Source organism: Moschus berezovskii, chromosome X (assembly GCF_049115385.1).
Source record: "Moschus berezovskii isolate FMDL1 chromosome X, NW_MosBer_1.0, whole genome shotgun sequence".
NCBI classification, from domain to species: Eukaryota; Metazoa; Chordata; class Mammalia; order Artiodactyla; family Moschidae; genus Moschus; species Moschus berezovskii.
In genome coordinates, this window is record NC_142488.1 from 146,163,501 (window position 1) to 146,179,739 (window position 16,239).

The 16,239-nt window shown below is 44.3% G+C and overlaps 1 protein-coding gene across 1 annotated transcript in view; it reads right to left on the reverse strand.

Moving 5' to 3' along the window:
• Positions 1 to 997: 997 nt before the first annotated feature.
• Positions 998 to 16,239, reverse strand: part of TKTL1 (transketolase like 1) — a 29,504-nt gene continuing 14,262 nt past the window's right edge. The window contains exons 7-13 of the mRNA XM_055438282.2: positions 13,238 to 13,402; positions 9,586 to 9,742; positions 7,983 to 8,113; positions 5,650 to 5,733; positions 3,410 to 3,506; positions 3,160 to 3,279; positions 998 to 1,924 (exon numbers count right to left, since the gene is read on the reverse strand). Of these exons, the coding sequence (XP_055294257.2) occupies positions 1,752 to 1,924; positions 3,160 to 3,279; positions 3,410 to 3,506; positions 5,650 to 5,733; positions 7,983 to 8,113; positions 9,586 to 9,742; positions 13,238 to 13,402 (927 nt within the window). The 3' untranslated portion in view covers positions 998 to 1,751. The remainder of the gene's footprint in view (positions 1,925 to 3,159; positions 3,280 to 3,409; positions 3,507 to 5,649; positions 5,734 to 7,982; positions 8,114 to 9,585; positions 9,743 to 13,237; positions 13,403 to 16,239) is intronic.

Sequence of the window (16,239 nt, forward strand, 5' to 3'; positions counted from 1 at the left end):
CTGACTCTGTGCGACCTCACAGACAGCAGCCCACCAGGCTCCCCCATCCCTGGGATTCTCCAGGCAAGAACACTGGAATGGCTTGCCATTGCCTTCTCTGTTGAGTATGCTAAGTACCACTAAATTATATTCTTTCAATGGGTGAACTGCATGGAATGTGAGATGTCCAGTTAAGTGAGGTAAACTTTTGATTATTTGCATTCTATCAATTTTCTATATGACCCTGTAATCAACTGTTATTTTTATAGAAAAATGTCAACTATTTAATATTTACTTGGCTGCACCAGGACTTACTTGCAGCATTGCAGCATGTGGGCTCTATCTCCCCAACCAGGGATTTAACCCAGGCCCTCTGCATTGGGAGAGCAAAGTCTTAGCCACTGGACCATCAGGGAAGTCTCTGGTATTTTTAATATTTTTGTATTTTGATACATTTGATATATTTTCTAGCAATTATATCAACTATTTTAAAATTTTTTGAAGTCTTATGAAATAAGCATACTAATTATCATGCTAATTTTACAGGTCAGGGAACCAGCTTAGTGAATTAAAAAGCTAGGAACAGAAAGACTAGGCCATGCAAATGACTCAGTGGCAGACTGATTCTTCCATCTCTACCACACATTCTAGAAAAAAACCCCTTGATGACCAGTTAGTGAGAATGACAGAAATAAGGACCACAACATACCAGATACATCCAGTCAACTTTAGTTTTGAAGCTCCAGTCTATCTCTCATTTATCTGGCAGGTATTCTCTTGTATTCCAACCACATGGTTTAAATGCTCTGACCTAAAACAAGGAGTTGGCTCAGGGCTGGCTTTTCAGGCTGCATACTGTCCTCTAGTGGTCCACCTCCCTGCCCACTACCCTTTCCAGGGCTTGTTGGGGACATGGATCTCTCTCCTGGTTTAAAGAACAGCTTCTTCCTTATTTAGGATTTTATCAAGGAGAAACAAAATCACACATACAAGGCACAAACAGAGCGAAACAGCAAGCCAGTTATTCATTGCTTTATTAACGTCAACTTTAGTATCGTCGGTAGGTGAGTACAATTTAGCTAACAGTTTGGTTTGGTCACTGGGTAAATAAGACATTCCTGAGATCTCACCAGAGAGCACAGTGTGGAGGTCAGACCTAGTCGTGTCCTCTCTTCACAGAACAGTCACTTTGAACAGCACAGAACATCCTAAGAGCTTTCACTGCTGCTCCACAGCCTCCGCACAGGAGAGGAGGGATGAAGGCAAACACCAGAGGAAATTCCACACCAACTGCAGTCCAGTATCCTACTTGCAGTACCTGGAAGGCTGCAGGTAGGACAGTAGCACCTGACCTCATGCACAGGCCATCAGTGGGCAGCATGATGATATAATGCTGCCCAACTTGGGCCACTGCAGTCTACAATTCACATTTTTTTTTTACTTATGAGGAAAATGCACACATTTAAGAAACTGTTACCTTATGTTGGTCTCTACCCCAGTTATCTCTAGTCTCATCAGAAAACTTGCTATCAGGTGGTTGTTTTGTTAGTTATTCTGTCACTTCAAACTTTATCTTATAATCCACTTTAATGACTCAAAGGTAAGACTTATACGTGTATACGTAGTTATGGCTTAACAAGAAAGCAGTTAACTTGCATTGTTTTTAAAAAGAATAAAGCACAATAGCATAGATTTAAGTGATCATTTGGCAACAAGTATAAACGTAAGGTAAGGTAAACAGGCCATTCTGTTGGTCAAAGCCAACAGCTAAGCTATTTCATTAAAATTTGTTCCACAGCCAATATGATGTGTTTGGAACTGATTCCAAACATATCTAGCAGATTACTGGGCTTCCCGCTCTGAGGGACCCCTGACACTGCCAGCTGATGGACCACGATGTCAGGCTCCATGGAGACGGCTGCACAGACGGCCTCCCCGATGCCACCTGGAGAAGCAAGGGATATTAGGGTCTGTTCTGGAAGCAGCTAGTCAGCCTCAAAACCCCATCATGTAGAGACCTTTGAATGTGTGGTTCCCAGGGAGAAATGTTTCTCACTAGGCATTGATTTATAAACAACCATTCCCTAACTGGCCAGAAGAGTTCTCATTCAAAAGTACAAGTCTTCAAATTGCTCCCAGCCCCACTTACGGCAGGGGTTATCTCCACCGGGGCTCCATGGACGCAAGGATCTGTGAAGTTCAGATTCTCAAACCCGTCAGGAGTCCAAAAATTGGCTGCTGACTTCAGAAAGGCGGGCGTGCAAGGCTAGCCTGGGGGTGGTGCCCAGGCAGTAGGCTGGTGCAAATCCTTGACATCAATGAGATACTTCCCCTACTGCTAAGAGTGGTCTCTGTGCCTCAGCTGTTGGCACCACAGGGTGGTTTATGGGGCACACCTGCTTTCCTCTGGGAGTCGGGAAGTTTGGCATGTGCCTGGCAGCCATCAGCCCTCAATAATACTTGCGGCAACGAGTCTCGAGTGGGTTCCCTAGGTCTCCAGGGGAGCATCTGTTGCCAGTTAAGGGAGCATGCTGGGGGCCCCCAAAGGAGGAAGGGAGGGAACCAAAGGCATGGGGGTAGTCACCCCTGACCTATGTCTTCTGCCCCTGGGGGTCCCAGTGTGTGCCCTTTCCTTGGAGAGTGCTTCCTTGCAGACCACGGGCTTGCTCCGGAGCCTCTGACATACGAACACATGAAGCTCCCCACTTGCTCCTCTGCCCTTCCTGACCTTCCCAGGCCAAACGCTGCCCAGCCCCCTCTCCCTGGCCACACTTCCTGCATTTGCTGTGTTCTCTGCTTGCAAGGTACTGTCTGCATTTTTTGCAGGGGGCAAACTATGAATCAGTCAATACACAAGAGCAACTTTGAAGCTTCTTACAATCCCTCCCGCCACAATGCCAAGTTAGACATTCCTCTGTACTGCCACTGAGCCACCCAAGGACCAGGCAGGGCACACTGTGCTGAGTACACACCAACGAGGATGGACATGGGACCTCCCTTAGCTAGTGTAGATGGGCAAGAGACCCTACATCCACATCCTTGCAAAGAGCAAATAATACAGGGTGAGTGGTTGGCTGGAGGGACTGCCCATGGTCATGGCATACTTCTTGTCAAGGAAAACAAAACATGTTCCACCAAAGCAGACTTTCAAAATGGTCCCACCCCAAGGCTTGCACACACCTTCTGGGTAGTGATCCTCCACTGTGATAATCTGGCCACCTGTGGCTTTTGCATTAGAGATGATGGTGGCAGTATCCAGAGGTTTAATAGTAAACAAGTCAATGACACGGATAGAAATATCTGGAAAACAGCAATAACCAGCTTAGTGTATCAAGCAGACTTAGACTAAAAAGATGCATTGGGGAAGACAGGCAGCCCAACCTCTATGTCTTCCAGCCCGAAATTCAGTGTTCAGCAACCCCCAACTGACCTCGCTTGGAAAGATCATTGGCGGCAGCTAAGGCTTCGTGCAAAGTAATTCCAGCTCCGACAACCGTAATCTTGTCGTTCACACTTCGACGGATGACCTGGTGTTGCGCCCACAAAACAAAAATGCTGTGCTTACTACTCAGAATGAATCTCAAAGTGGAAGACAATCTGCTTTCCCGAGCCTACCTATTTCAGTGCTTCATATTTCACTATACGAAAGGCTGAGTCAGCACACTGACCAATAAGGACTGCTCACTTTAATAAGCCCCACTTCATGTTTATTTAACAAATTTTTCTACCTTTCCTCACGATTTACAATGCCAAATCACTAAGTTCTTTTACAGTATGTATGCAAAATAACCCTTTACCAAAGCAGGTGGATTTCCAACTGGAATGTGAAAGGCAGAAGGCCAGAAGCAAATTCGACAGTCCATCTGCTCCAGTGTGGATCCACCCCCACCAAGGGGTCTGAAAGTCCACCCCTCTGGACTGCTTAGACCTCTTTCTGGAGGCATCCATGCAGACTGGACTTTGATGATGAACATGCTAACGAGGGCTATTTGAGAGCATCTTGGGGTGCTCTGTGCCAAGCACCCTGCATGCCCAAGTGCCCTGTGACACCCATGCATTAGTGGGCCCATTCTGTGACTGAGGAAAGCAAACCTGAGAACAGGAGGAACTCGCCCAGGGCAGGGTTGAGACCAACAGCCAGACCTGTATGAATTCAAAGCCCATGTTCCCAACCATTTGCTAGTCTGTAAGCAGACAGGGTTCTCTGCTCTGTTTTCATTGGTTTGTTTCTTTCAAAGTCACCCAGCCAAAGGCATCTGGAATTAGTCTGCATTGCATTCCTCTCTATGGGTTTCCCTGTAGCATAAGCACCACTGCTGACTAGATATTTAGGGCTTCAAACCACTTGCCCCATCCTTTTTAAGAATGTCCTAGCCTTTGTATGTGCATATATGTAAATATACACACACACACACCTATATGCCCCTTTGCAAACCCAGCCTTGAATTATTCATGCCATGCATATTGTCACACATAATTTAACTCACATCAGGAAATTTACTTCATTTTGTCAGGATAGGACAAACATCACGGGGAAAAAAAGGATAAGAGAGATGTGAAAACTCTGAAAATCACATGACTGTCAACGAGACACCCTCCCTGCCACCCCCAGAGGCAAACAGATGGCCTTGAGTGGGAGTCAAGGGAACAATAGCACCTGTAGTTCACACTGAATAGTTTAGCTTTTCCATTCAGTGGAATGAAACTATGGGGGGCTAGGAACTGTTCTGAATATACCTGCTCTCCTGTGGCACTAAAGCTATTTAGGTCTCATTTATTCATTCTGAGCACTCCCACTGTGAATTCTGCAGCAGCCTAGCCTTTACCAATCAAGTTGGAAGTCATGTATTGCTTCTTTAAGTGTGACTATCATTCTCTTACATACTTAAGAAGAGTATTCTAAAAGGCTTATAAGATAAAAGGCAGGACATAAAACAGTCCTACGCAGCATGATCTCAACTAAGATATACACCTAGAAAAAGTCAGGAAGAAAATATACCCAAATGTCTATATGCCCTCTAGGTGGTGGACAATCATGTATTTTCTCTGCAGATGTTATTGGCTTTCTGCATACACAACTCCAAAAGGCAGGCCCACAGACCGCGGGGTGCTGACCGGGCTTGTTGCTCACCCTTCTTTGGCCCTCATCTTCAAAATATGGCTGCTAACTATCTATGATTCCAAGGCTTTCTCAAGGACACAGGAGATAGGAAGTACCCAGCAGGCCTGAAAGTGTGGCCACATCCCACAAAACTAACCTCAGGGCCACACGATGGCCAGAGGCAAGATGGTTCATGTTTGTTATATTCTTGGCCTCTGATGGGCAAAACAAGAACCTAACAGATCTACTACTCATTTGAAATGGGTTCTATCATTTTTTTAGATTGATGCTGTCTGTGGTAACATACAGCCAAGCAACTCAAGAGTCTTCAAGTTATTTATCTTTAAAAGTTCAACAGAGACTCCTTTCAGAAAGGAGAAAAGTTCAGGCTGACATCGGCAGAATATTACTTTCTGAAGAAAAGCAGGCAAGTATCATGAATTTTTTTAAAAAACTAGAACAAACGAAGAATGAAGCCTCAACTGTTGGGGCCCCTAGCTCTGGCTTTAAAGAACAGTGCTCCCAACACAAACTAATACTGGAAGACATAGGAGAACTTAAGGCCTTACCTTGGCCTGTCCAATCTCAAAGCTTTCTTGTGGGGTGTAAATAATTCCAGTTTCTGGACGACTGGTTCGAATGTAGCACATCCCCTAAGATGTAAATGAATATCAGAGCCACAGTTTAGACAATAAAACTAAATTTCCAACTAATAAATCTTAAAAAGAAGCTGGGAAGGACTGAACAATTCTTAGTATGAAAAACAAAATGTGCATTCTGGAGAGAGGGATAACTGTCTCTAACCACTGGCAACAGGTCAGGTGTTACTGATCAGGAGGCAAAAGCCTGTGAGGGAAGCTGCTGGATGCTCAGTGACAAGCTCTCCATGCTATCATGCTCACCCCTTTGGGGAAACTTCCTCAGATACACACCGATCTATTCTGTCTCAACAGAACGTAAACTTGGGGCATGAACACTTACTTACCTTGAATAGAAACCCTAAAACATCATAGTAAACAATTTTTGTCACAACAGCGTGTAATACTTCATTCTTAGAAATACCTTAGATACCAAAACATAAAATTACTCATCTTCCAATGAGAAGATGTCAATTCTTTTCATCATCATCACCTTGAACATATAAATAGAACTATAAATGAATACTCAAATATCTATAGAGTATTTGTTAATTTGTGTGCATGCGTGCTAAGTCATGTTGAACTCTGTGACCCCATGGACTGTGTAGCTCACCAGGCTCCTCTGTCTAGGGGGCTTCCCAGGTGGCACTAGTGGTAAAGAACCCGCCTCCCGAGACCTAAGAGACCCAGGTTCAATTCCTGGATTGGGAAGATCCCCTGACAGGGTGAAATGGCGAATTCTCTGCGCCACCTGAGAACCCAATTGCTGATTTACATACGTATTTAAATCATACACGATAAACTAATACTTTAATTTAGAAACACTGCTTCCTTTTGTTCATTTACACGCTATGAACCAGTTCTATTCCAGTACATTTTTAGGAGGTAAAATTTACTTAAGTGGAGCACACCCTGAATTCTGACAAGTTATACACTATGTATCTGTCTCCTCAGTCTGGAGAGCATTTGTACTTGCCCAGAAAGTTCCCTCATGCCTCTCTCCCACCCAAGAAGCAACCTCTATTCTGATGTCTCTTTTGAACTTTCCACAAATAAGATACTGCAGCACACATGAACTTGTGCTGATAATGTCCAGGATATACCAAATAGAAAAGTACAGAACCATGTGTGAGCCCACTTAGGTTAAAAAAAAAAAAGAAAAAAGTCAAAGAAACTCATATCTCACACACATTGGAAATGACAGGAATGGAACTTGCATGTTGCATGACACATCTCAACTGTGCACAGGGTTGTGTGCAGGGCTGGGAGGCGGTGGTGGTAAGGTGAGTCCAGTGACTGCTAGCTGGAGAGTTTGGAAAGGTAAAGATTCCGTTCCCTAAACAGTGTCTCCTGCACTGCAGGCAGATTCTTTACCCGCTGAGCCATCAGGGAAGTAAGCCCCTGCAGCTGGGTTCTGGATGGGAGCCAGGTTGTGTCCAACTGATGCCCCTGGGTGAGACTTCAGGAGGGGCAGGCAGGGCAGAAGTCAGACTCTTACCATTCTAAGCAGTTTTTGAGGAGGGTGGGCCAGGGCTGGGGATTCTAGGGTTCATCTGCAGTTGCAGCTGACAACTCTCCAGCTTTCTGGCTATCACAAGGTGGCAGTCACACAGGCTGTATCAAATACCCATACCTGGTGGCTTGTCACTAGAGCCCACTCCCATGGCTCTGCCAAGGACTCCCAGTCCCAGAGCCCCACAGTTTCCCCCTCTTCTTGACCTAAGCCCCACCCCATACAGGTCACTGGGAGTTTGACCTTGTTCTGCACTGTTTTTTTACAATGCAAATGTGTTCATGTTCTACGTGCTTCCATTACCCTTTTTGCGGAAATTGTTCTATCTTTAAAGGGAATCCTACAGGACTTCCCTGGTGGTCCAGTGGTTAAGAATTCACCTGCCAGTGCAGGGGACACAGGTTAGATCCCTGGACCAGGAGGATCCCACATGCTGCAGAGAGACTAAGCCCATGCGCCACAACTACTGAAGCCTGTGTGCACCCTAGAGCCCATGCTCTGCAACAAGAGAAGCCATCACAATGAAAAGCCTGCACACCACAACTAGAAAGTAGGCCCCACTTGCCTCAACTACAATAAACCTGTGCAGCAACAAAGACTCAGTGCAGATTAAAAAAGCCTGCAATCAAATTACCTGTAACAAATGTCTATTACCTTTATGATGAGAAAAGTAATATCAAACCATCAGTACCAAACTAGCAGCAGAGCCCAGACACATTTTTTGTCTGTACCAGTGTTCTCTAAGAAATACCTTGGTATTGGCCGCCAGGAAAACAGCATGCTCTGTCGAGATGGCATCACTTGGATAAAAAATCGTGCAGTTTGGAATGGCTCGGAACATGGCTAGGTCCTCCAGGGCCATCTGGGAGGGGCTGTCTTCACCTGAGAAAGCAAAACCATAGCCCAACAAGAGACCCAAGTAGGAGCCTGCCCTCCACTGGATGAGCAACTGTGCTGCCTGCCATGGGGGCCACCATCGCAGCAGTCACCACAAACATTGCAAGCAACACAGCAGAAGCCACTTCTTGGCCTCGAGCCTCACCACCATCTGGCACTCAGTGTGACTGGTACTGCTGCCGTAGGTGACCCATGCTCTCTTTTAAGTACCAGGTCTCCGCCCCTGTCCTCTTCTCCGAGGAGGGTCCCTCCAGACTCTGTTGTTTTTTCTCTGCTCTTTTACCTTTTCCATCAAGAGATGAAAGTTTTCAGACTCGAGTGGTCTCTCATTTCTCTTGGCCTTCAAAGTAGCTGAGCATTATAGAACATACCTTCGGGGTGCCCTGGGGGTACTGTTGGAACTCAGGGACTTCATGTAACCCAATGTATACTAGGGTGGCCGAGCTCATTCAGCTAGGAAGAGGAGTGTCACCATGAACACTGCCTGGCCTGGGACCGTTGTCTCTCCAAACAACTACAGTTCCTCTGGGTTGGACTTAGAAACACTTTTCCACTTGGCTGACTTCAAAACTGACTTTGCACCCAGCCCCAGGAAAGGCCCCTGTGCAGGCCCTCCTCTTTCCTCTTGAATCTGGCCCACCCAGAGTCTCCTTTGCCAGTCGAGCTCTCCCTGGAAGTCCCTGGGACAACACCCAGATGTGCAGTTCCAGCCCTCCCCTCCAGCCTTCTGGCAGCAAGGGTCAGCTGTCAGTCACATCTACCTTGATGACCTGTGTTGCCACAGGCATGTCAGGTGCCCCATCTTTCTAGAGTCCCCATTGCTACCCTCCACAAACACAACTCCCAGATGTTTCCTAGACAAGAAACCACTGGGCACTGGCGTTTTGCTTTTCATGCAGTTTGGGACTCCTCCTCCTGTCAGCGATGTTGATGTCTTTCCTCAGGCTCTTGCAGGTTCGTTCCATTTTCTATCCAGTGCTAATGCACACCTCCATCCTCCTCCTGGCTCTCCCGTTTCCCATCCACAGTTAATGCCCTGATGTTGGGCGCCTTGAGGCTTCCCATTCTATCTGACCAGGCTGCTTATCCCAGTAGAGCCCTGGCAGGCTGTCTGTCCCAACTCAGACTAAGGCAACCAAACAGCAGGAAAGAATTCTGTGATACCAGAGTGGCCCAATCACTACCTAGTATGTGGCTTGACACAGAAGAGGCACTCAGGATAAGTATTTCTCAATGACTGAAACAATGGGCACTTTACAGTAATACCAGGAGATCAGCTAAAAAGTTGCCCAGTTTCTGGAACTTCTAAAACACAATATGGCCTTTTCCAAAAAATAGGTTACAAATAATCAAACTAATATAATGGAACTCTATGTTGGGCAGTTCAACTGCTCACACGCTGATCTTTCTCTGTAGAGGAGGAGGGCAATTAAGACAATGGCACTGAGAACTCATACCTATGGACATCCCACAGTGGGACCCAATAAGATTGATGTTGGTTTGCGAGATGGCTCCTATCCGGATCTGATCAAATGCTCGGGTCAAAAAAGCAGCGAAGGTGCAAGCAAAAGCCACGGTGCGACCACGGGTGACACATCCCAGTGCCACGTTCACCTGCATCACAAAGAAGGTGAATCAGAACACTCTTGGAGCCCACTTCCCCTCCTGTTTCCCAGTGTAGAGTGTATGCTTCTCAGGATCTATCCTTTGCTCCCCCTCACCTCGCCACACCCCTCCTCCAGCCACCTACCTGGGAAAACCCCAAATCTGGTAAATTCACTGTGTCCCCTGAACACTGCCAGAAACGAGAGGAACTGAAGTGCTGGCCCCATTCCTTCAAATCCAAGCTGGGGAACCTCGGGACATTCAAGGCTGCCCTGCAGTCCTTGTGGGTCTCCTTCCCACTCTCCTCATCCCCTGCCTCTGTCCCCTCTCCCCACCCTGCTGAATCTCATCCTTCTCTGCTTTCTCAAGGGGCTCTCTGACTATGCAGTTGTCCCCTCCCTTCCCACGTCACCTCAGTTTCTCCCTCACTTTCCCCTTGCACTTCTGCTCCAGATCCTGCTCTCCGTCCATGTTCTCCTTCACAGGTAAACCTTGCACGCTCCCTCATTTCCTACTTCCTGCACATTCTCCTTCATCTAGGCCACAATCCCCATGAGATACCTGGAAGCTGCCAAATGCAAGAGTTTACCTGAGTTCCTCTGCATCGCATCTGACCTCTGAGGCGCATCTAGCGCTAGGGACCGTCTGCCTCACTGGATGTTGCTGCTCCCTCCCTGGCTGGATCTGCCAGGTGGTGCCCCTGGACTAAGTCCTGGGGCTGAGTGCCACACTCCTCCTCATCTGCCCCCTTCACAGGGAACCAGCATGGGGTCCCATGGTGTCTCTCTGATATGCATGATGCTAAGGTCTCCTCTATTACTCACCTCTCCTGCAAAGCCAGGCTCACACACACTGGTGGCCTTCAAACTAGAAGATGAGTATCTCAGAGGCAAACAAAGACCTTCCAAAGGGCGCATGGCTGTGGCTGGTCTCAACATCAAGATCCTTGACTCCCACATCTGCCTGCTGGGGAAAGGGCCCAAGGTCTCCTTCCCACTGTCTCCCTGATAATCACCTCCCAGCAACTAACTGCCAAAAGGTATACTCTCACCCACCTCGGGTTGCTCCTTCAGTGGGGCAACATCCTGGAATGTAAGAGCTCCAGAAACAGAAAGAATAATTTGAAATAATCACAGCAGCCTTGAAAAACTACAAAGCTCAAAAGACTGGATAACAAATCCTTCTGTAAGTCAGGGGTTTTCCAATTCCTTTAACAAAACTGAAAGAGAACCTAACTGAAGTGTCAATCCTTTACAAGCAATTTTCCACAAACAACTGGACATGAAAGATCACTGTGTGATTTTTGGCTTATAGCTGGGACGGGATTCAAATGAACTGAATGACGTTGCTGCAACAAAATTCTTACTTTTCCCAGCACCATATTTACTTGAATAAGGTTTTCTGGCACTTACATCATTTAAATACAAATAAATTTTGTCCTGAATCTTGTCTCATTCTAGCTCTTAGTGTACTTAACTATTGCTACACAAGCTAAAAATTATAGCCATTGCTCAATCCAGAAGCAAAAAAATGGTAATGCTCCAAGGCCTGTGGATGTAGGAAACAAATTTTAAAAACCATCAATGTATATGCATAGTTTATTACAGAATTATCAGTAAAAGGCTTTCATGCATAAGAAATAGAATGGAAGTAAAAATTCAAGTAGAAAAACATTTAATTTCTGACAAACAGAGCTTTCGTGTAACTGAATGATTTAAGTATTTGAGTGCCACAAATTACAATATATGGGAAGTTACATCCTTGGCATCAGTTAAATTTAGATGCCAAGGATATATTCAGATGTGAACTTAAAAAAATTAATGAAAAATTTAGATGTTAACTTAAAGCTTTTAGATCTACTCAGAAAAAGACATTCAGTTGTTTGGAGATAAACTGGAGATTTATGGAGATTTGGACATTTATTGGACATTTGGAGATAAATGATCTATCCTCTGACCTACCTGGCACCCCTATCCCCAGTCTAAGAGGTAGTCTAACCCCTCAGGGCTCAGCAAGAGCTCCTGTGTCCCCAAAACCCATTCCTGCCCCAGTCTTGTCTGTCTTCCAGGTGCTCTGGCCTATGCCCTATTGCCAGCCTTGGTTCCACCTGGTCATCTACCCTGCATGAGTCTGCATCACCCCAACCCCACAGCTACTGTCCTGGTCCAAGCTGTCATCCCCTGCCACTCCCCCACTTCCCTCAACAAGCTCTTCTCCACACCAGAGTCTTGGGCCCTTCCTTCTGCTCCCTGAACAGCTCCAATCTGGGCATGCAGCAGAGCTAGCTGGGTGCTCTTCTGGGAATGCTGTCCCTGGATCTGCGTGTGATGGACTCCTTGTCACTTAAGTCTCAGTTGTCACTTCTTCTGAGAGCTTGCTCCTGACTGGCCCTAGTCATGCTCTCTCTGTAGCTGCCAGTCTTATCTGGCAGCACAGGACACTACTCACTTGGTGGCTGCTTCTTTACTAGGTTTTTTCTTTTTTCAGTTGCTGGTTGAAAGAATCAATGCATAGGGAAGCAAACTTTTTGAGGCTCAATTCAGAAAAATATGAGTTGTATTTTTTTCTATTCAAAATGGAAATAGGTTAATGAGACACACTGAAAAATGCTCATATCCTTACAATTGCAATGACCTGGTTTACTGAGCAGAGGGGCTTAGATTCCGACACTGATAGGGCCAGGGAAGCACCGTGAACAAAGGAGCAGACCAGCAGGAGGCAGAGACATGGCGAGATGGCTGTGGCTGCCCGTCTAAACAGGGCCCCTGCTTGACTCCAGCCAACTGGTGGCAGGAAGGAGGGAATGTTGTTCCAGTGTTGCCAGATCTTCCCATTCTTTAAGAAAAATCCAGAAATCTGGATTCCATATAAAAATGTCCTGACTTTAAAAATCTGGCAACTAATTTAAAATATTTGTAAATACTATTTGTTCCAAACAAAATATCTCTGGTCACATGAGGCCTGCTGACCCATAGATTTCTGGCCAGTGCTGTTTCTGGCCTGTGTGATGTGAGGGTAAATGTGTGCTGTCCTCTGCACTGGTGCAGAGCTTTAGAAGTCAAGGTACTTACTTGCACGAACACTGAAATATCTAGGACATATTAGGCCCCATACTACAAGGTGGAGAGACAAACTACAATCCCTTGAGGTTCTACACCTACTGGCTACAACCAGGCAATCCTACAACATCCCAGGGGCCACCTGGGATGAGCTACTAGGGAGCTGGGCATTCTTCAGACCTGGAGCCCTGAGATCAGATGGCTGTAGCCCGCAGACTCTCTGGAGAGAGCGTGGGACCGTCTAACCATGCCTGTCCAAGCAATCCTGGAAGCCACCCCTCACACTCTACCTGATTGCTCTCTACTTGTTTCCCCTGAGACTTTTCCCCTCCACTTTCTTTGCTTTTTTAAGTGGAAAGAAAAACTGTAAGGGTGGGCAGGCCTCCTCGAGTGTGTCACCATTTGTCAATGAGACGACTCAAAGTGATGTTCCTAGCACACGTACCATGTTTTGCTCAGCAATAAAACACTCGATGAAGCGCTCAGGGTGTTCTCTCCTGAATATGTCAGAGAAGGTGGAGTTCTTGGTATCACCATCCAGCACAATAACTCTGTCGTTTGCATGGCCCAGCTTGGCCAGAGCCAAACCACATGCTTTCCGAGTAGCTATCTGAAAGTCAACAGGAGAGTTTCTTAGAATGCATTTAGAAGGAAGGTAAAATTTGGTAGAATTATAAATTGTCATCCTTCTTAATGAAGAAAACAAATTTGTAATTCACCAATAACCTCCTTTCGGGTAATAAAAAAGGAGTGCTGGGACTTCCCTGGAGGTCAAGTGGTTAAAACTGTGCGCTCCCAATACAGGGGGCACAGGTTCAAGCCCTGATCAGGGAACTAAGATCCCACATGCCACACATGCAACCAAAAGGAGAAAAAAACAATAGGATTGCTAGCCAATCTTACATCCATACTTTGCTCACTTGAGTATCAATTTCCCAAAAATAAATTTATTCTTGTATCATTCTTATAGTTGATTAAAAACTTAAATTTCCCAACATGTAAATGCCTCTGTGACTTATTTTAATTATAAAGTTGGTAACAGGGGCTTCCCTGGTGGTCCAGTGGTTGAGAATCCACCCTGCAATGCAGGGGACACTGGTTCAATCCCTGCTCCTGGGAGATCCCACAGCTACTGAAGCCCATGTGCCCAAGAGCCCATGCTCTGGAACTAGAGAAGTCACGGTGTGAGAAGCCACACAATACAACTAGAATAGTCCCTGCTCTCCACAACCAGAGAAAGGCCATGTGTAACGAAGATACAGCACAGACAAAAACAGGTATTTTTTAAAAATGATAATACTCACTGTAAATATTAAAATGGAGAACTTTGGAATCATGATACAAATAATAAATAATTCAATTAGCGTACTGTTTGAGAGTGGACTGAACCCATGGATTAATCTGGGGGAGAACTGACATCTTTACTATATTTTGTCTATTAAAAAAAAACCCAGATTTGATATTCCCTCAAAGAGTTAAACATAGAATTACAATTATGACCCAGCAACTCTACTCCTAGGTAATTACCCAAGAGAAAAATACAAATACACAAAAAGTTGTACACTAACGTTCATTGCAGCATTATTCACAATAGCCAAAAGGTAGAAATAACTCAAATATGCAGCAACAGATGAATGGATAAATAGCAGACTCATATAGAGTTTACATATTAGATGATCTCATTTATATGAAATGTCTGGAATAGGCAAATCTGCAGACACAAAGTAAATTAGCAGTTACTAGGGGCTGGGTGAGAATGGAGAGTAATGTTTGTGAATATAGTGTTTCTCTATGGGATGACTGAAATGCTGTAAGATTCAGTGTGATAATAGTTGCACAACTCTGTTGTATGTTAAAAATCATTGGATTGTACACTTCAAATAAAGAAAATTTTACCTCAATAAAGCTGTTATTTAAAAAATAAGGTTTGCGTCTTCATTTATCTTTGTTCATTCATCTAAACACTCTCAAAAATATTTTTTTTAAAACAGGCAATTCACATAGATGAGTACAAAAGTCAAGTTATGAAAGGATATTGAATGAAGAGGCCATCTTCCTCCTGCTCTCCCAGTTCCTCTCCCCAGAGGTAAGGGAAATGATAGGGTTGTGAAGTATCCTTTTGAGAATGGTCTACTCACACAGCATCTCATGCATACAAGGCATGTGAGCTTTTAAAGCTATAGTTTCATAAGTACCTTAATATAGACCGTATGTATTAATTTTTACTTTTTATTGCTATTGTAAAAGGGGATAATCTCTAAATTGTATTAATATGAGAAAACAATCAATCCTTATATATTATTTTTGCTATAAGCTCTCTTTCTGGACTCTTATTTCTAACATATTTTCTTATTTCTTTTCTTACTCATTCTGATTTTGATTCTCTTTTGAGTTTTCCAGACATACAACTCTACCACCTGCAAATAGGCTTGCCTTCTCATTGTCAGGACAGAGTCTTTTATTGTGAATGAACATGATGTCTCCTCTCTTAATACTGGTGAATGATTTGCATTACTAATTTGAGTTTCACTGATTCCAATACTTCTTTTAAGGCACTTAAGAAGTTGACACTGGTGAATGTCTTATTTGAGCTCCATTAGTTCAGTTCAGTCACTTAGTCATGTCCAGCTCTTTGCAAATGTCTTATTTAGAATTTTTAAATCAATATTCCTAAGTGAGGCTGGCCTGTAGTTTCTTCCTTTGTGCTAGTTTTATAACATTTTGGCTTCATAAATGACCTTCTCCATATTCAAGAAGGTTTGAAACAGCAGAGGAATTAATCTATCCCTTGAAGTTTAGTTAAAATTAAGTCACTCTTGTAACTAACTGAGCCTGGCACTTTGGAGGTATAACTCCTAGACAGTTTTCTCAAATTTTCCTAATGGCTGCTGATCTCCATAAGTATTTAAAATTTTTTTTATTTTTGGCCACACTGTGCAGCATGCAGCATCTTAGTTTTCTGACTAGGAATCAAATCCACACTTCCTGCATTGGGAGCATGGTCTTAACCACTGGATCGCCAGGGAAGTCCCTGTATTTTGTGTATTTTTACTTAACTTTGGTATTTTATGTTTTCCTTAAGAAGGTCAATTTTTTAAATAGGTTTTCATACCAATTAGCATAGTTTTCCCCAAATTCTCTGAATGTTCTCTCAATTTGTGTTTATCTCCTCTAGTGACTAATTTTATTCATTTATTGCTTTCATCTCTTTAAGCAGACTAGGTAATAGCTTGTCTACTGTTTAGTAATTCAGAGAGTCAACTCCTAAATTTGTGTATTAATGTGACTCCTTGTTCTTTAAATTCACTAACTTTTTAATCAATCGGCCTGTGTCCTTAATTTCTCCTATTAATAAAATATATACACTTCAAACAAAAAGTTCCAATAATCTCACACACTTTCTAGACATAAACACTTCACCATAATCAATGCTGGAATCAACATTCA